Source organism: Quercus robur, chromosome 4 (genome assembly GCF_932294415.1).
Source record: "Quercus robur chromosome 4, dhQueRobu3.1, whole genome shotgun sequence".
NCBI lineage: Eukaryota > Viridiplantae > Streptophyta > Magnoliopsida > Fagales > Fagaceae > Quercus > Quercus robur.
Window position 1 is genome coordinate 64,502,575 of NC_065537.1, and position 20,855 is coordinate 64,523,429.

Consider the following 20,855-nt stretch of genomic DNA (forward strand, 5'->3'; position numbering starts at 1 on the left):
TTCCGGTGAACACTGTGGTCAACATCAGTATTAAGAAAAGCATGAAATATACTATGTGATCCGCGAAAGGATGAATCACAGCTGCCATATTAGTTAATCAAATTGGTTAACCCATATTATTATTTTGAGAAATAACTCTTACATACACATGCGTGTTTTTAATTGAATCACGATTTCAGTTAAAAACATGCATGTATTTATGACATGTGTTAGTGTGTATAACAACCATTGATCTATTATTTTTATTTTGTGAAATAAACATAGGCTTTATCAAAAGAAAGGAATTGCAATGTCATTTAAAAGAATTAGGATTTTGAGATATTGGGAAAATTTGTAGAACAGGTATACAAGACATTTATAAATAGGCATTATGTGAACATTTAATGATTTTTTAGGAAAAAATCACAAAATATAATATGTTTAGAGGAACGCTATGTCCACAATAATTTCATAACATTTTCACAATAAATTTTAGTGGCAAAGAAAGAAATGACTTGCCAACAAGAACATGGTGTATATTTTAACAGTAGTACTACGTACATTCAATTGTATTGAAATGCTAATAACTAATAGCTAGCCATGTAGTGACCAAACCGCACCATCCCTTATTTTTGTTAGACATCACTTGTCCAATACCTAAAGTTTCTTACATTAATTACTCCACACAAAACCCATGTGAGATTGTTCTTCACACTGCAACGGGAATCCAAATCTATCCATTACAGATTTGGTCTTAAGGGATTTGTAGGTACCTTTGCTTTCTATGATGTATAAAGCAAAAATTAAGTGATGGGCTCCTTTGCTTTGGGTATGGGCAGAGAATTTTGTTACATCACCATGGGTGGTGGTCCAATGATTTTTTTTTTGGGTGTACTGGACTAGGAGTTAGTGGTTGAGGAGATTCATTCTCGTCATCTTCTCTAGTAGTGACTTTGGTGGTGGAATTCAGTTGTGGTTGGATATTTTGATGGTGGCACTGTCAGGCATCAGTTGTGATTATTTATTTATTTATTTTGGTTTGGAACTTGAGTTGGGAGGCCGAGGAGATTGACTCCGTTAAACCCTTCCGCTTGTGTTTAATAAATAATTTCCACATGGCTTGATTTGTTTGATAAAGTATAGGGTAGAGTATTTAAGTTGAGACAAATAATTTGGATTCATTTAGTTATACTATCAAATGAAAAAGTAAATCTTAACAAAACATCAAAAATACAAATACTTAAGTTGTTTGCAATCTTACTCATCAAAGAATAAGAAAGAATGAATTTTAAATAGTTTTCCCATAGGTTTGAGTCCGAGAACCATGCAAAACCTTGGTTCTATTTAGTACTTAGATTTTTCTTGAAGTAACTAGTTTTCCCATAGGTTTGAGTTCGAGGACCATGCAAGACCTTGGTTCCGTCTAGTACTTAGATTTTTCTTGAAGTAACTAGTTTCCCCATAGGTTTGAGTCCGAGGACCATACAAGACCTTGGTTTTGTCTAGTACTTAGATTTTCTTGAAGTAACTAGTTCCTCATAGGTTTGAGTCCGAGGATCATGTAAGACCTTGCTTTTGTCTAGTACTTAGATTTTTCTTGAAATAATTAGTTTCCCCATAGGTTTGAGTCCGAGAACCATGCAAAACCTTGGTTCTATCTAATACTTAGATGGTTGCCAAGATACAAGACATATAATCATAATGGACTTAAAATTTGAATTAGAGAAATGTTTTTGTTAGTAATAATACCTTCTCAGGTTATTTACATTCCATGGACGAGGTACAACTTTTTCATCTAAGTCTTCTAAGTAGTATGTACCTATTCCTGCTACTGAAGTAACTCGGTATGGTTCTTCCCAATTGGGTCCCAGCTTTCCCTAAGATGAGTTTTTGGCAGCATCCACAACTTTCCTTAACACTAGGTCCCCTGGTGCTAGTGGTCTTAGCTTCACATTGGCGTCATATCCCTGCTTGAGCTTCTGGTGGTAACAGGCCGACTAGATCACTGCTTTTTCTCTTCGTTTATCAATCAGATCTAGGCTCTTTCCTAGTAGTTCATCATTACTGCTTGGAGTGAAGGAGCTCGTCCTTAGCGTTGGGAAGCTTGCCTCTAGAGGGATAACCGCCTTGGCCCCATAGGTCATGGCGAAAGGTGTCTCCCCTGTTGACCGCCGTGGTGTAGTCCGATAAGTCCATAAGACGTGCGGCAGCTCTTCTACCCAGCTTCCTTTGGCGTCATCTAGTCTCTTCTTAAGCCCATTGACTAGCCTCGGCCTGTCCATTTCTTTGAGGATAAGCTGGAATTAAGTACTTGTTAGTGATCCCTAGTTCGCAACAGTACCTGCTGAAAGTTTTGCTGTTAAATTGAAGTCCATTATTTGAAATAAGGGTGCGAGGGACCCTGAATCGTGTAACAATGTTTCTCCAGATGAATTTCTTAACATTCACATCTCTGATGTTGGCCAATGGTTCAGTGTCGACTCATTTGGTGAAGTAATCTGTACCGACCAACATATATCTCTTATTTCCTACTGCCTTGGGAAAAGGGCCTACAATATCCAAGCCCCACTGGGCGAACGGCCACGGACTGGACAAACGGTTGAGGACCCCTCCTAGTTGATGAATATTTAGGGCAATCCTTTGGCACTGGTCACATTTCTTAACATATTCTAGGACTTCCTTTTGCATCCCCGGCCACCAATATCCTTGGGTAATGGTTCGATGCGATAGAGGTCTTCCTCCAGTGTGACTCCCACAGATCCCTTCGTGTAGCTCTTTAAGCAGTAATTCTTATGCTTCGGGGTGAATACACAGCAAATATGGCCCAGAATAGGAGCGATTATACAATTTGTGGTCCTCGGACAACCAGAACTGAGGAGCGTTCCTTCGTATTTTTTCAGCCTCTGACTTTCCTCAGGCAGGATATCATCTTTGAGGAACCTCACTATAGGGTCCATCTAGCTAGGACCCACTCTAACCTCATGGATATGGACCATGCTTTTTGCAACTTCATTTGTTCTATCTAGATGCTCGACAAGAATAATTCGAGGCAAACCTCCTGCTGAGGAGGTAGCAAGTGTGGCCAATGAATCTGCATGGGTGTTTCCACTTCTGGAGACGTGTGATAGGTTGAAAAGATCGAAGTCTAACTGCAAGTGTTTGACCTGGCTTAAGTACTCTTGCATCCTCGCATCTCTGGCTTCCAACTCTCCCTTTACCTGGCCCATTACCAATCTCGAGTCCGAGAACATCTCTACTGCTTTTCCTCCCATTTTTTGCACCATGGGCATTCCTTGTAACAAGGCCTCATACTCGGCTTCGTTATTCGTGGCCGAGAACCCAATTCTCAGGGATTTCTCTATGATAGTTTTCTCAGGAGATACTAGGACTAGCCTCACTTCGGACCCCCTCTAATTTGCTGCGCCATCAACGTATACTTTCCAATATAGGGGTCCTGGCATAGAGATTACCCCAACCGATTTTCCATCTATTCAGCAAATTCGGCCACCAAGTCAGTTAGGACCTGGCCCTTTATGGAGGTCCAAAGCATGTATCTGATGTCAAAAGCTCCCAGAATCGTGCCCCATATGGCAATCCTTCCAGTGTAATCAGCAGTCCAAAGTACGGTCTTCAAGGGTAGTTGGGTTAGAACAACCATTGTGTGGGCTTGGAAATAATGGGGAAGCTTTTGCATGGTATGGACCACAACTATTATGGCTTTCTTCAAGGGTAAGTATTTGACCTCGTCTTCATGTAGTGACTTGCTCACGTAATAGACTAGCTTTTAAAGGCCATTGTCATCCCGTATTAGCACCAAGATCACAGCATGAGGAGCAACAACAATATATGCGTATAGGACTTCATCAGCCTCAAGACTGGACATGATAGGTGGCCGAGATAGGTATTCCTTAAGTTGCTGGAAGGCCACAATACAGTCCTTAGACCACTCAAATGTTTTCCACTTGTTAATCAAGAGATAGAATGGTTTGCATCTATCCACCGACCTGGAAATGAATCAATTCAAGGCTGCGATCATTCCAATAAGCTTTTGGACCTCCTTGGCGTTTTGCGGTGGTTCTAAATCATTAATAGCCTTGATCTGGTCAGGGTTAACCTCAATTCCCCTATGAGTAACCATGTAGCCTAAAAACTTGCCTGATCCCACTCCAAATGAGCATTTGGAAGCATTTAGGCGCAGCTTGTGCTTCCTTATAACATCAAAGGTGTTGCCGAGGTCTCCTAAATGCTCGGACACCACTTTACTCTTCAGCACCATGTCATCAACATAGATTTCGATGCTTTTGCCTAACTGCGGCTCGAATATTCTTGTCATCATCCTTTGATAAGTGGACCCTATATTCTTCAGACCGAATGGCATTACCTTGTAGTGGTAGTTTCCAGTAGGTGTCACGAAGGCTGTCTTCTCCTGATCCTCCAAGGCTAGTGGTATTTGATGATAGCCTTGAAAGGTATCCAAGAATCTCATCCAAGGATGACCCGCTGTTGCATCCGCCAGCTGTTTTATCCGAGGCATGGGGAACGGGTCTTTTGGGCATACTTTATTTAGGTCCGTGAAGTCTACACAAACCCGCCATTTTTCACTTTTCTTCTTAACCACCATGGTGTTGGCCAACCATTCAGGGTAAAAAACCTCTTTGACAGCACCTGCATGCTTAAGCTTCGCCACTTCATCCTTAATTGCATCTGCGTGCTCTCTTGATGGGCGACGGGGTGGCTGCTTCTTGGTAGTGATGGACGGGTTGACATTGAGGTGGTGACAGATAAAGGCTGGATCAATCCCGGGAGCATCGCAGGCATCCCATGCAAATACATCAATATTTCTTTTGAGAAACTCAATTAACTCCCTCTCCTGAAGAGGCAGCTGAGCCCCTACCTGAAAGAACTGCTCTGAGTCATCACCAATGATCACCTTCTCTTGATCTTCACATTTTGCCTTCTCGGCAGTTTTATCAGTAGGCGACACCGGGGACTTTGATTGCTATAAGTTCTTTTTAGCAGAGGCCGTGGACTCCGCATTGAGCCGATGTGAGATGGCAACTACCACACACTGTCTTGTCGTGGTTTGGCAACTGCGGATTTCGAGAACCTGGTCCCCTAACGGGAATTTCACCTTCTGATGCAAGGAGGAGGCAACAACCCCCAAGGTATGGAGCCATGGCCTACCGACGATGGCTATATAGGGAGAGTAGGTGTCCACTACGGTAAAGTTCACCTCCATTATCTCTAGGTCGGTCTGGATGGGTAGCCTAATCATGCCCTTTGGAATAACAAGCTTCCCATCGAAGCTCATCAAAGGGGAGTTATTGGGCATCAAATTTTTCGGTTTTAACCTCAGCCCCTTGTAGAGGTCGGGGTACATAACCTCGGCCCCACTGCCACCATCCACCATCACTCTTTTCACATCGTAGTCCCCGATTATGAGAGTAATCAACAGCGCATCGTCATGGGGCTGGGTGGTTTCGATCTTGTTTTCTTTTGAAAAACTCAAGATTAGGTGAAAATTCATTCTGGCCCTCTTCAGCTCTGGCTGGGACTCCTTGGCAGGCAGCTGAGCCACAGATAACACTCATGAAGGGTGCGTGCTTGATCTTCCTGGCGCGGTCAAGATTACATTGATCGTCCCTACGGGTGGCCTTAGGGCAGTATCTCTCTGGGGTTCTTGATGGGTCTGGCCTTGATGACCACTAGGATGATGCAGAAGGTGCTTCAGCTTTCCCTCTCGGACTAGTTGGTTTAGATAGTTCCAGAGGTTCTTGCAGTTCTTCGTGGTATGTCCGTGGTCCTGGTGGTATTGGCAATAAAAGTTCTGATTGCACCTCGTGGACTCTCCCGCCATCTTATTCGGCCACTTAAAGTATGGCTCGTTTTTTATTTTCCCCAACACCTGATGTACTGGTTCTCAGAATACAGTATTGACAGTCTGCGTGTTGGTTGCTTTGGATTGCCCTACGAAATCTCTCCTCGGGTGGTTGCTGTAGTATCGGTCTGACCTGAAATCCCTCCTCTCTTGAGGGATAACCTTCTCTTTTCCCTTACCTTGTAGTTGGTCTTCCTCTACTCGTTTATACTTATCGATCCGATCCATCAGTTGGCGCACAATGGTGGCAGGCTTGCTAGTCAGAGACTTCCTCAAGCCGTGCTCGGTTGGAAGACTATTTTTGAAGGTGCTGATGGTGACATCGTCAAAATTGCCGTCCATTTCATTATACATCTCCCAATATGTGTCTGAGTAGGCCTTTAGAGTTTCTCCATCATGCATGGATAATGATAATAACGCACTCAAGGGCTGAGGAGCTCTATTGTTTGTAACGAAACGGGAGCCAAAGGCTTGGGTTAGTTGCTTATACGAATTTATGGAATTTGTCTTTAAGCCATTGAACCACTTCTTCGCCACTGGTCCCAAGCTAGATGGGAAAACCTTGCACATCAGCGGCTTGTTTTTAGAATGGACAACCATCTTTTGGTTAAATTGGCTCACATGCTCCACGAGGTCTGTTTTGCAGTTATAAATGGTGAAGGTTGGCTGTTGGAATCATCGTGGAAGTGTAGCTCCTTCTATGTGGCGCGTGAAAGGTGATTTGGAAAGCTGATCCAGTGCCCTGCTCATGGCATCGTTTCCTAAGCCCCTAGGAGATGGGCTTTTACGTTTGTGCCTCCGGTAGTGCTCTTTTTCATGAGAGAAGGTCTTGCTTGGAGGAGTTCTCGAACTTTGCCTATAGTCATCATCGCTTTCATCATCGGAGGGCATGTCAGGGATAGGATGAGATCGCCTTCGTTGTGCATGGCAGAGCTTTCTCTTCAAGTCGTCTATCTCTCGCTGCATGGCCTGCTTATCATTCTGTCTCTGGGATATGTGACTCCTAACTTCTTCTAATTGCATGGCTCAGTTGTTATTTTGTCTCTGGAGCACGTGACTGCCCACACGAGAGTGGCTTCTACTGGTTTGAGTGGTGTGCACACTTCCTTCTCAAAACCTTCCATTCTCTTCATTTCGATCACACTCAGGGTTGGGAAAGTTACCCTGTTGTTAGGATCTATCCGGTTCAGGCTGATGGGAGCCTGCCTAGTGAGGGCCTGATCCTACCATGCTTAATTGTTGACCTTACTAACACACAAGTTCTTCCCACAGGCGGCGCCAATTGTAGGGATTGGGTTTGAGCACTTTTTCTATTAGATGTGTGGACTCAGGCCCAACTATCCCAATACAATAAATTTATAGAGAATGAGTTTAAGAACTAGGCCTTAGTGAGGATTACAACAACTAGACATGGTTATGAGTGGATTGAATAACAAGGACATGGACTAAAGTATGAAATTCTGTCCTCGGTCCCCATCTGAGGAACTTGATGTTCCTATTATTTCTTTAGTGCTTGGTTATAAAGGTTTCAAAGATCATACAAATTGCTACCGTATTCTCCCTTTCTAATTTCCGATCCCCCCTTACTGGAGGATTTCTCACATTATATACCCCCTTCCGGTTGATCTTGGCCCTCCGTCTGTTGATCATGCAGGTAACTACTCAAGTGCTCATCCTATCAGCATCTTCCCAGACCTTCTGTGCGTTGCAGCAATCAAGATAGCACTGTTCATGGGTCATTTCCTCATTAATGCGGCCAGAATGTTAGTTGTGGGCATTTAATGCGGAGATGATAGTTTCTCCTTGAATTGCTCCTCTACCATGTTCCCATGGATGTCCTACTGTACTTGTCCTTTTTCTTGGGATGCTTTGGGAGGCTGCCTTCGATGGCGTGCCGTTCTTCCCTTCTAGGATCTCGGTTAGTTGGCCGAGGACAGGGTTGTCCTCAGCGATGTTTCTTGGCAATTTGAGCTTTCTTTGTTTTTCCTCGGGCATTTCTTTCTCCTCGGCGTGGCTCTTGGGCTTAGTATAAGGTGGGCCGGGGTTGCCAAATTCTTTGACCCCACAGTATCAATTTTTTCTCAAAAAAAAAAAAAAAAAAAAAGCAATTGTATCCATTTTAAAACTATATTGTGAACATTTATTCACCTAAAGCTAAACCTTGGAGTTTTGGCCTTAAAATAATATTAAATCCTAGAAAGCTTTTTATGTAATTGTTAGAAGCTAGATTGCATTGCTAATACAAATATTTTATGAAGAACAATAGATGATTGCATAAAGAATTTGAACTCTACTTATCAATTTCTAATTAGTTTTGAATATATAGTGACAATAATGTTTCTTTATTTTGTAGATTTTTCTATTTGATGGAAACGCTTGCTTTTTTCCCTCTCACACTGTGTTCCTTTTATGTTTTGAGCCTGAAAAGAAATTGATAAAAGAAATAATTTTTAATGAATTTCGACCGTACAAGAATAAAAAACAATTATGTTTTAAAAGAATTATTGTTTATCATACGAGAAAAAATTACACTTTAAAATAAACATTTTTTAATAATTAAATATACAATAGACATATTAAAGATTAATTTCTCATATTATATTTATACAAAAATTATTCAACTTCTCTCAAATTTAATATTTTTATTAATAGTGTAATTATTTCTTTTGTTAAGGTGTGTCATTATGTAAGGCAATGAAATTATTTTACTTTTTTATTCTGTACATTAAATATCAACATTTTAAATATAATATTTAATTTTTTAATCTATTTATATTATTCTGAAATGTGAATTATTAGATCTTATTGCAATATATAATGTTCATGTATGTATATTTTTGAATTAAAAATAAAATATTTTAAATTATATAATACAGTGTAGGGGTGATAGGCCTAGGAATATATATATATATATATATATATATTTATGTGTATATTAGGCCAATGGCTCAGTCCGAGGACATTGAGTAGTCCAAGGATGATAAATACTGTCATAAGAATTCATGTTGTTAAGTGAAGGGGTGAGGTCTGATCATAATGGTCCAAAAGAGTGGTCCGAGAAGGAATTCTTCCTCGGCTGAGCAAAGTCGAGGTCATAAGGTGTGGTCTACCATTATGAGCAATGTTTCGGACCATTCCACTGATGAGGATAAGTATCAGGAAGGAACATGACAGAGAGAGAGAGTCTAAGAAATATCTAAGGGAAAGTTGCTACCACTACATTGAATGCTTCGCAGCTAACTCTCTAGTCACATTAATGAGGAAATGATACCTGAATAGTAGTTTTTAGCTTTACAGCTACTATCCAAAGACTTCAGGGAGGTGATGATGAGACAAGGATCAACACCAATAATTTGATATGCACGTGGAGGGTGGAGATGAAAAGGAAAAGTTGGTATAAAATAGAAGGGAGGCCCTGAGAGAAAGGGATCGAAGAATTGAAAGAGAAATACTGTAGCAATAAGAACTGTACTTGTATCCAAATTCAAGGATATATACAAGAACTAATCTCCTTAGACTGTGCTGAGGACAATTTTCTCTAGATAAAACCTGTCTGTTCTTACTTTATTGTCATTTGGATCCACTATAATTGCTATTCAACTCATTAGAGCTTAGTTATCCAACCCACTCTCTACAAATTCATTGTATTGGGCTCTTTGAGGCTAAATCCTTCTATCTTTTGGACTTAGGACTCAAATTGTGTCCTTACAATTGGTGCCGTTTGTGGGGAATTTTTTGTGTTTTAGTGAGTTTGACATCCGACTATGGTAGGTTCAGGTTTGAATATAGAGGAATCTATGGGGTCCCAACGTCTAGATCATTTTGTTAATTGGAGCTAGTCTCGATGCGGGAACCACCTTTCTCATGAGGAGAATACCAGAGCCATGCAACTAGAGATTGATCATTTAAAGAGGAAGTTGTGCTATGAATGGCAAATGCAAACTCCCTCCAATTCTAACTTCTCTTATTACGATGAGGAGGGCGGTAGTTATAGACCCAGATTAAGGACTCCTCCTAGTGATTCTTTCTCGTATGATGAGAACTACCACCATGAGCGCAGAAACAAGAACTCATCTTCCGAAAGCTTGGGAAATGATGTGATGAGCACGTAAGCCACTTCAACTAGAGAATGGTTGTCCACTCCAAGAATGTGGCCTTGATGTGCAAGGTGTTCCCCTCCAGTTTAGGGCTTGCCGCCATGAGGTGGTTTGATGGCTTAGGAGTAAGTTCTATTAATTCTTTTAAGGAACTCACTCGTGCGTTTGGATCTCGCTTTATTACGTGCAGTAGGGTTCCTCGGCCCTTAGATTCCCTACTGTCTATGGCCATGCGAAAAGGAAAGACCCTAAAAACGTACCTAAACAGATATTAGGAGATGTTCAATGAGATCGACGGGGATTTTGATGACGTGACTATATGGACTTTCAAGGTCGGCCTGCCTGCCGAGCATGATTTGAGAAAGTCCTTGACCAAGAAGCCGGTAAGGAGTATGCGTCGGCTTATGGATCGTATTGATGAATACAAGCGGGTTGAGGAAGACCAGTAGCAAGGGAAAGGAAAGGCTAAGGTTATCCCTCAGGACATGAGGGATTTCGGGTTAGATAGATACAATAATAACAGACCTCGAAGGGATTTTGCTGGGCAATTTGGGTCTACGGCTCCTTAGGTGGTTAACACAATGTTTCGAGAGCCAATACATCAAGTCTTGGAGAAGATAAAAAATGAGCCTTACTTCAAATGGCCAAACAAGATGGGAGGAGACCCCATGAGGTGCAACCAAAGTCTTCATTTCTAGTACCAAAGTCTTCTGATGAGACTAAAGTTATAACTATGTATTCCTAGATATTAATAGGCATATATATCATCCCCATCTTCCATAGTTCCATCATTCATGTGCATGAGTCTGTGAGAAAGAGAGATAGATTGAAAGAGAACATTGAAAGTTTGGTAGAAGACAAATGAAAGAGTATTATTTAGAGTTGATGGTCAAAATAGCCAATTCCGTAGTCACCACATTGACCACAACAAGTTGCAAGCATATCATAGTCATCATCATCACAATATTATTCATCTTCTTCACCATCCATTTTTGCTCAAAGAATTTCTGGCACAACCATCACCGCCGCCCTATGTTCACCTTCCACCACAGTTCTTCTGGCAACAAGGACATCTTATACTGTGTGGTGTGCCTTCATGAAGTTGTGGACGGCGAAAGGTTCCGAAAATTGCCTAAATGCAACCATTGCTTCCATGTTAATTGCATTGACATATGGTTGGAGTCCAACTCTACTTGCCCACTTTGTAGAAATCAGGTCTGTCTTGTAAATCATCGTCAGCGTAATCTAGGTCTGCTCCCCCAGTTTCTTTCAGTATTGGAATTTTTTCTCGGGAAAATATTTAATCCTCTGATCAACCTTGAAATTTCCTTGGTTTTGGGTGAAAACTCAAGGCATATTTTATAGGTTTGTTTCTTATTATGTAACAGCATACCCTCAATAATGTATTGCATATTAATTAATTCATTTAGTTTGTTTTCCTTTAGCAATATTTTACTTATTTGATAATTGCTTACAGCATCTGAATAGGCATAGATTGTTGCTGTTAGGATTAAGAAAGTGTATATAGGTAATTCCATGGTCGAGTTTCTATAATCTTGTCCAATTATTTTGAAATGACTAATAAATTATATTTTTCTATGTATTTAAATTATTGATAAAATGGTAAAATTTGATCATTCATTTCAACATGGATGAATAATATTTTAGAATTGCTTGTAAAGAACATTGGCCGAAACAACTGTAAAATAATCTTACGCTTCAAATTTATTTACTTTGAAGTGTTTTAATGTAATATGAAATATTTTACAGTACTTATAAAAAAAAAAAAAAATTTACAGTACCCATTAAGAAGTAGAAAAGTAGATCCAGTAAAATATCGAATCAACCCTGCTGGATATTTTAGAAAATCCAACCATAAAGTTCAGATTGATAGCTAAATGAATGGATACTGTCTTGTCAGTGACTGAGAAGACAGATATCCATTTGCATAATAGGCTTCTCACCTCAAGACAAAGGACTGAGCAAAATGCTAAGGGATCTGAGCAAAATGATCCACTATATGTTAAACTCTTTGAGAAGGGATCCCTCCTTTTCTAATTCCTATGAGATATATATTTGAGAGTGAAGAAAGAGAGAAGAGAGAAAATATAAGGTTTACGTGATTCGACTTAATGGTCTATAGTTACAAAAAGAAAACCTTAACAGCTACATTTTCGCTATTATCTCAATTTACTGAATTACAATAAACCTTAAGTAGAGTTTATATATAGAGAGAACTAGTGTTGGACATACATGGACTTACAAAAGCCCAGCTTAGGAGAATTTGATCTTGGGTTGGGGAAATAGGTCTGTTTGAGTTGGGCTGGCTACACTTTTTAGGGTCAAATTAAAAATGGCATTAGTGAAAGCGAAATGGACCCAGACCTTCCTATTTCCATCTTCTCTCAAAAGAGTCAAAAATACCTTATAATACATACCAATGTCATGACTGTGTCCACAATTATTCTAACCCCATAAATTCATAAAATAAAGTCACAGAAATAAAATACAGTTTCAGATACATGGTCAATTAGGATAAATCATCATTTAGATAATGACATGGATAATATTTCATCTAGTATTTATTGTAGAATTCTAATATAGTGTCAAATCTATCTTCTTAAAAATCTTTTTAAGCAAATAGATATACACTCTTATTTATATTAGAGCAAGCTCAAATTAAGCATGATCAGTTGGGCATCGTTAATGGTTGGAAACCATGTCGAAGACTTGCTTGCCATATCTCCTCGATGTTGAACATGGAGTCCCCACATTCGTGCACATTCCATCCTTCTAAACCATGCAATATCCCAGCAATACGCCAAGCACTCATCACTCTTCTTGATAGCCAATTCTGTTCCATAATGAAACATTTCAACAAACCAAAAGGTAAAATGAAAAATGTTTTGTGATGTTGTTGTTTAGTTAAAGATTTTGATGGATTCGCAAATAAATATTAGTGTCAATTCACTAATAGTAAAGGAAAAGAAAATGTTAGTTCATTGCTAACCTCACAAGAGTGAATGTTCGTAAGAGATTTGGGAGCGATCATTGCTGGTGTGCTATGATAGAAACAATCTTTGCTCATTTTCTTTGGTGGGAATTGAGAAAAAGGAAAGACTAATGTTCCTTTTGATGCCTTCAGTTGTTCCTCTTCGGTCCATCCATCTCCTACTAACCATGTCTGCAAAACTAGTTATGTCATTTCAAAGTGTTCTAAATTGTTAGTTCCCTTTGTGTTTTTATTTTTTTTTCCAGTAAACTGTATTTGCTGTAAAAAGTGCATTTTTAATAATGTCTCAATATTATACGTGGATAACTAATTCACTATGCATCAACCATGAAAAAAAAAAGGTCAATTTTAACTGGCACAATAATACTACTCAATACTCATAACAAAAGCCTACTTTTTTCTTTCTTAAATCCAAAATGATTAAAGGACAACAGGTTGTTGAAAGTTCAAATATGTGTATAAACACCCTTGAACATTTAGACCCCCAAATTACAAATTAACCAATTCAAACTTTATGTCAAACAATTAGTGTGCGGAAAATGAACATAAACTATAATATAGAATTGGAAAAACATTCTAAACCAAATTAAAATCACAACCCACAGCAGATAATAAAAGGCAAAGATAAAAGGGAAGGAATATGCAAACACAAAGGCAACACGCGATGTGTTATCGAAGAGGAAACCGAAGCCCTCGGCGTAAAACCTCTCCGCCGCCCTCCAAGTGGTAAACAATCTACTAGTAAATGTAGTTGGGATACATGGATAGCAATAGACCCTCAAAGCCTAATCTGCCCAGTGCACCTAAGCCCTCCAAACTTCTTGCTCCAACGAGGTTGCGCCGAACCTTTTTCTTTTCTAGATTCCCAGATTCCACTACTAGACCGTAGCATCAACCAATGTAGATTGGTTCCTTCCTAACTACTTCCCAGAAAACCAAATAGCCCTCTCACAGTGATGAATATGGTGAGAACAAGGTTTTGGTAAAATGCCTCTCAAGAATTTGATAATGGAGAGGAAGAGAGTTGAGGAATTTGAAGATATTCTAATGTATAGATTGTAGGTGAATCAATCTTGTTTTTCTTTAGGGTTTCTCTCTCAAAATTCTCTTTGGAAGCTCTCTTTCATTTGTAGGTATAAGGGGTATTTATACTGAGGTGAAAGGAGAATGTGAAACGTTAGGTTTTACAAAACAGAGGTGGCTCGCGGCTTGGCCTCGCGACTTGACTAAGTCGCGAGATCTAGTCGCGAGATAACCGTATGGCCAGTTGTCCTGTTTTGTCCTGTAGTGCTTCAGCTAGCATGACTGTTCACCTTCCATGACTGTTCACCTTCTGGCATGCTTGGCACGTATGCTGCGTTTGGCGGCTTGCAGCCACGAGCCACCCACGAGATCAAGCCACGAGTCTCTATTTTCTTGCACACTCTTGAGCAATCAACACTCTATCTCACTCACTACCCTTACAACAAACCCACCTAAATACAGGGTTACTAAATGCTGAAATACAAGCAAATTTGACACTGAATAAAACCAATAAGATGGTTGATTAAATTCAACCTTACAGTTGTTGTCACAAGAAGTCATGAAATGGTTGCAAATTTCACCTTCTGAGCATAACTTGTTGAAAGTATTAAGTTACTTTTCATCTTGGTGGTAAGCCTTAAGTGAAGCTTCTCATACTCGTCCTTGTATAATGTTGCCACCTAATACAATTATATTTAATTATTTATTACAGATGGGATGAAAAAGCATAGATAGCTATAGCAAGTTTTCCCAAATAATTAATAAAAAACTCAGATAACAACATCTTCTCTTCGCAAATAATTAATATGGAGTTTGACAGAAATATTTATAAAATGGTTCACAATTAATATGAGAGAAAATAGTATATAAAATATTGAATAATTTTTCCTTTTACCCTACATATTGACTGCAATGCATGCTATATATTGTTATCCCTATGTATAAATATGAATATTTGAAAGGACTTATATATTAAAGAAAACAAATTTGTTTAAAAGGATTTCTCTTAGTAATTATTCGAGGGATGGTAAGCTATACATGTCCGAGGGATTAGTTAGGTATTCTTTGAGCCTTTGACCCCATCTTAGTCAGAAAAAGAAAAAAAAAGTGAGCTTCTGGGTTTCAATGATCTTCTCCTTTTTCTCTTATATATATATATATATATATATATATATATAAAAGATAAGCAACATAAATATAATGTAAAAAATTCAAGATAGAGAGACAAATAAAAGAAAATGGAACACAAATTTTAAGTGGTTCAGCCAGGAAACATTATGAGTTCGTTTGTGAACAGTTTATTTAGCTGAAGTAGAAAACTTTTTGCTAAAAGTGTAGAAAAAAAGTTAAAAGCAAACTGAATAGTACTATAAGACCTATAAATAATACCCAAAAATATAATAAAACTCATGAATAGTACCAAAAAAAAAAAAAAAAAACTCAAATAAGCTCATGTCAAACGGACTCTTTATATCCACAGTCTCTTATCTTTAATTTTTCTGCTGTGCTATGTTTATATACACGTGGGGAATATAATCCCCACGTTTGTTTAATTTGAATTTGTTATTAAAATGTTGCCTTCCTTTTCCATTTGATTTTTCTGATCACTCGGGTCATACTTTTCCAATTTGGTTGGTGTATTTTCCTTAACAGTTGGTATTCAGCAGTAAATTAGGTTGGTGCACTTTCCAAATTTTCTTGGCCTTCAACAAATAAAAATATAAACATTGCAATGTAGGCATTCCTCTAGTCAACCCAAGCTTTATAATGAGTAAGGATTTTTCAATAAAAACGAACCTTTATATCCCTTTCACATAGAGTATTGGCAATGGCATAAGCAACCTTAGTAAGTTTGCCTCTAAGGAGCACTTCGGTTGTTCCTTTTGGAATGCTATTTAGCACGACAGCCACTACTAAACTACTTCCATCCACCGGATTTAATTTCAGCTGAGGGTACCTTTGGATGTAAAGCTCACCATTCCTATTAAGTTCCTCACCCTGCAAAATTTACATTACGGTCCATGAGGTTTCTGTGAGGACACAAATGCATGCATGCACATATGAGTTTGAGAAGAAGATATCTTATACATTTGATATATGCAAATAAATACTTGAATTTGCTTGCCTGATTTAGTAGGCCTAGACTTAGCACCTTAACTCCTTTCATTTCAGCATCTGGTATGGCTCTTTCAATCATGCTATTGATTGCTTCCCTTGGCCATTGTAACTTGTACTACAATTTTTTTTTAATAGGAAGTTAGAGAAAAACAAGCTGAATCAAATTGCATATTAGCCAACAAAAATGGTTGATACGAAGAACTTAAAAGAAAAAAGAGAGGTTTTTCTTTTTTTTTACTTGTATAGTGTATCTTGGAACCACCCAAGACTGCCATTTGAGCTTTACGAATGTGTTTGCCTCTACAACAAACGTATTTCCATAGATCCATGTGATGATCAGGGACCAAGATGTCATAGGCCACATCAACCACAAGTACCATTTGGAAGTGTGGGGCTTGGAGGCCAAGGTGGCAAATCCTAGCCTAAGATAATAGATGGACTCCAATGTGGTCAGATGGGTTAGATGTACCACTTTTGGTGACTCTTCAGGTCTTTCAAGTGAAGTCTCGTATACAGCGTCCGTGGACTTGTCCATTGTTCCATAGACATAGTCATATATAGGCATGAAAAGTGAATAATTGGTGCGGAATTGGGTGTGATGTAGTGAATGAAACCTGTTGAGTCAAAGATTATACACACTCATGAAATTAATTCATTTAATAATAATTATAATACTAATGATTATGATAATATATCGAGGAACATATCTTTTGCTATTTACTGACATGGAATCCTGGTCAAATTAAAGCGTTTCAAATCAATAAAAACTCAACTCAACTTCACCTAACTAAACTTTAACAAAACTCAAATGCCTTTCAGTTGTAAGGTTTCTCTTTCTCCCAAGGGTGTGTAAACCTAGAGGCGAAGCCATGAATTTTTGGTTGAGAACCTGCGTTATGCTAATGATATATGTGTGTGCGTGTATATATATATAGTGTGTGTGTGTGTATTAGTGTAAGTCATTTGTAAAAACCAAAGGTGGAACCAAAAATTTTGTTTGGGATCCTGCATTATGGTTATGATACTTATAATATGTGTACATATGTACACTAAATAAATATTTTTGGGGAGAGAACTTATTATTTTCAAACTCTAATAAGTGTACAAAATTTGTCCAGTTTGTTTTAGACATGTGAAAATTTATTTTTTAAATTACATATTATCTCTTACTAATGTTATGCTAGATGACAATCAATTATATAATGAAATTCATCTATTATCATGCTTCTTCATAGTGGAATTTTAACAAAACAGCCTACTAAAAGTGAATAAGAAATTATAATGGAAATAATTACGTCTTCATAACTATAGACAATTCAAAAAATTTAGAGCTAGATATAAGAGCAAATTTTACAATAAAAATTGAAATCAAGGAAAAAAAAAGTTCTCTCCATAACCACTTAAGAAGATCCTTTGGCATTGTTGGGGGCTAGCGCCTATGTTTATGGGCCATAACTTCCAAATATATAATAATACATATTATGAAAAGCTAAAATCTTGGGACCAAGGGTGGATGTAATTCCACCCCTACGCAAAGAATAATGTTAGGGAACACACCTAACTACGTACACATCCAAATTCACAACATACTTTTAAGTGTCACATTGAAATTGATGCACCTGAATATTTTTTTAGCAAGTAGCCAAGGTGAAGTTTTATATAAGTGCTAAAATTTAACCATAAGTTGACACCAAAGTATGTGTGAAATTGGATGTGGATTTGTTGGTTTGGGTGTCTCTGAAGGTGGAATGGTGTGTAAAACAACAATACCTCTAATATGGTGCAATGCTCATTGTTAAACAAACAACATGAAAATAGACTACCATGATCTCCATCATGAATATCTCTAATCCTAGTTATAATAAATTATTATATATCTAGCATATTATACCTTCCACTCACATAAATGAGTCTCATTTGCATGATTTACAAAAAATTTCACTGTAAGTTTGGGATGTGGAGAAAGAGATGTCGAAAGGATTTGTTTGCGTCTGGACACAACACGAACACAACACGTATTGAAGTTTTGGACCCAATACAAACACTACACGTGTCTAAAATTGTCTATTGAGCTGTTTTGTAATCGATCAAGTTCTCCAATAAAGTTTTGTCACTTTTGTCCACATTGAAAGGTCATTGAATTGAATTGAATTGGGGTTGAGTAATTGAGTTGTTGGCTTTTTTAATTGGTTGGCAAACTCTAATTGGACTGATTGGATCATACTGTAGAATATTGTTCGAAAGCCAAAGGAATATATGCGACCTCATAGGTTATTTGCATGCCATATAAAAACCCATTAAGATCTACACAGAAAGGAGTCATTACACGTACAAACTAAATTTAGAAAACAAACAAAGATAACTACAACCCTTCAGTTGACAAGATAGGAGTAATTAATGTAAGAAACTTTAGGTATTGGACAGTGATGTCTAACAAAAAAAATGGGTTGGTGCGGTTTGGTCACTATATGGCTAACTATTAGTTATTAGCATTTCAATGCAATTGAATGTAGTACTACTGTTAAAATACACACCATGTTCTTATCGGCAAGTCATTTTTTTCTCTGCCACTAGAAAAAAAAAAAAAAGGACCACGTTTTGAAACCGCCATTAGAGATCTCAAAACTGCCGCAATAAAAAAACCTTCATTATAGGTCTCAAAATCGCCGCAATGGCCATTGTGTAAAAGGAAAGATGGCCCATGGATGTTACTTACATACATGCACAAGAGATTGGCTTTACAAAAGTAGGAAAAAAAGTAAGAGACTTACGAAGCTGTGTACATGAGATATTTTAAAGGAGGGAAGATGGAGAAGAGCCTCTTTGGAATGAGCTCAAAGTTGCAGTGACCCATGTTGTTCATGACATCAATATACAGAATATAACCAGTTAAGGATACTAAGGAACCAGTTCCGGTGAACACTGTGGTCAATATCGGTATTGAGAAGAGCATGAAATATATTATGTGTTCCGCGAAAGGATGAATCACAGCTGCCATATTAGTTAATCAATAAATTGGTTAGCTCATACTATTATTTTGAGAAATAACTCTTACATACACACGCTTGTTTTTAATTGAATCACGATTTCAGTTACAAACATACATGTATTTATGGCGTGTGTTAGTGTGTATAATAACCATTGATCTATTATTATTTTTTTTTTTGTGAAATAAACATAGGCTTTATCAAAAGGAAGGAATCGCAATGTCATTTAAAAGAATTAGGATTTTGCGATTTTGGGAAAAATGGTAGAACAGGTATACAAGACATATATAAATAGGCATTATGTAAACATTAAATGATTCTTTTAGGAAAAAATCACAAAACATAATATATTCAGAGAAATGCTATGTCCACAATAATTTCATTACATTTTCACAATAAATTTTAAGTAACAGGTTGTTACGGGTTGTTATTAGTGGACAAAAAATAATTTCAATAGTATGTTTAAATTGGAACTAATAAAAATTTACTACCTATGAATTTTTGTAAAAATATTATGAAAATATTGTAAACATAATACTTTTCATATATTTATTATATTGTATTTATTACATATTTTTACACATGAATAGCTCATTTTTGCAATAATTTTTTTTTTCAAATTCAAATTTCACTTAGAATTTACATGAAATGATTTTTAATTAGTCATTGAATAGATCTCAATTACAACTTGAGTGAATTTCTATTATTGTTATTAACATGAAGTAATAACAATTGTATCAATTTTAAAACTATATTGTGAACATTTATTCACCTAAAGCTAAACCTTAGAGTTTTGGCCTTAAAATAATATTAAATCCTAGAGAGCTTTTTATGTAATTGTCACAGGATTGCATTGCTAATACAAATATTTTTATGAAGAACAATAGATGATTACATAAAGAATTTGAACTCTACTTATCAATTTCTAATTAGTTTTGAATATATAGTGACAATCATGTTTCTTTAAAAGAAATTGATAAAATAAATAATTTTTAATGAATTTCGACTGGACAAGAAAAAAAACAATTACGTTTTAAAAGAATTATTGTTTATCGTACGAGAAAAAATTACACTTTAAAAGAAACATTTTTTAATAATTAAATAAACAATAGACATATTAAAGATTTCTCATATTATATTTATACAAAAATTATTCAACTTCTCTCAAATTTAATATTTTTATTAATAGTGTAATTATTTCTTTTGTTAAGGTGTCATTATTTAAGACAATGAAATTATTTTACTTTTTTATTCTATACATTAAATATCAACATTTTTAATATAATATTTAATTTTTTTTATCTATTTATATTATTCTGAAATGTGGATTATTAGATCTTATTGCATTATATAATGTTCATGTATGTATATTTTTGAATTAAAAATAAAATATTTTAAATTATCTAATATAGGAAAATGACTACTACACAAAATTTATATGAAAAATTATAAGGAATAAATAAAATAATTATTTTTACCAATCTTATAAACAAGATTTAAGAATAAATTTAGTTTATGAAATGAAAGGAATATGTCTGGGGATTAATTGGTAGCTAGTGAGAACCTTAGAATTACCGTTTCTTAACTTTCAATTTGTTTCCGCCAATCAAATGAAATGTAAATAACCCATCCTCTTTTCTTTGAAACAAAGGATGCTTTTGGTTTTGTTAATTAGTACTTGAAACAAAACCAATTTTTTATTTTATTTTATTTTATAGCAACATGGAGAACACAAAATTGTTTCTGTTAGGAGTGTGTGG

General features: G+C 36.9%; 1 protein-coding gene across 1 annotated transcript; it reads right to left on the reverse strand.

Annotated features, from left to right (window-relative positions):
* Positions 1–12,533: 12,533 nt before the first annotated feature.
* Positions 12,534–19,106, reverse strand: LOC126722390 (very-long-chain aldehyde decarbonylase CER1-like). Its single transcript, XM_050425550.1, has 7 exons — positions 18,880–19,106; positions 16,347–16,722; positions 16,116–16,223; positions 15,788–15,988; positions 14,572–14,670; positions 12,965–13,138; positions 12,534–12,808 (listed from the first exon to the last, which is right to left on the reverse strand). Exons 1-7 carry the CDS (start codon positions 19,104–19,106, stop codon positions 12,644–12,646), a joined length of 1,350 nt encoding a protein of 449 aa, XP_050281507.1. The 3' UTR covers positions 12,534–12,643.
* Positions 19,107–20,855: the final 1,749 nt, after the last annotated feature.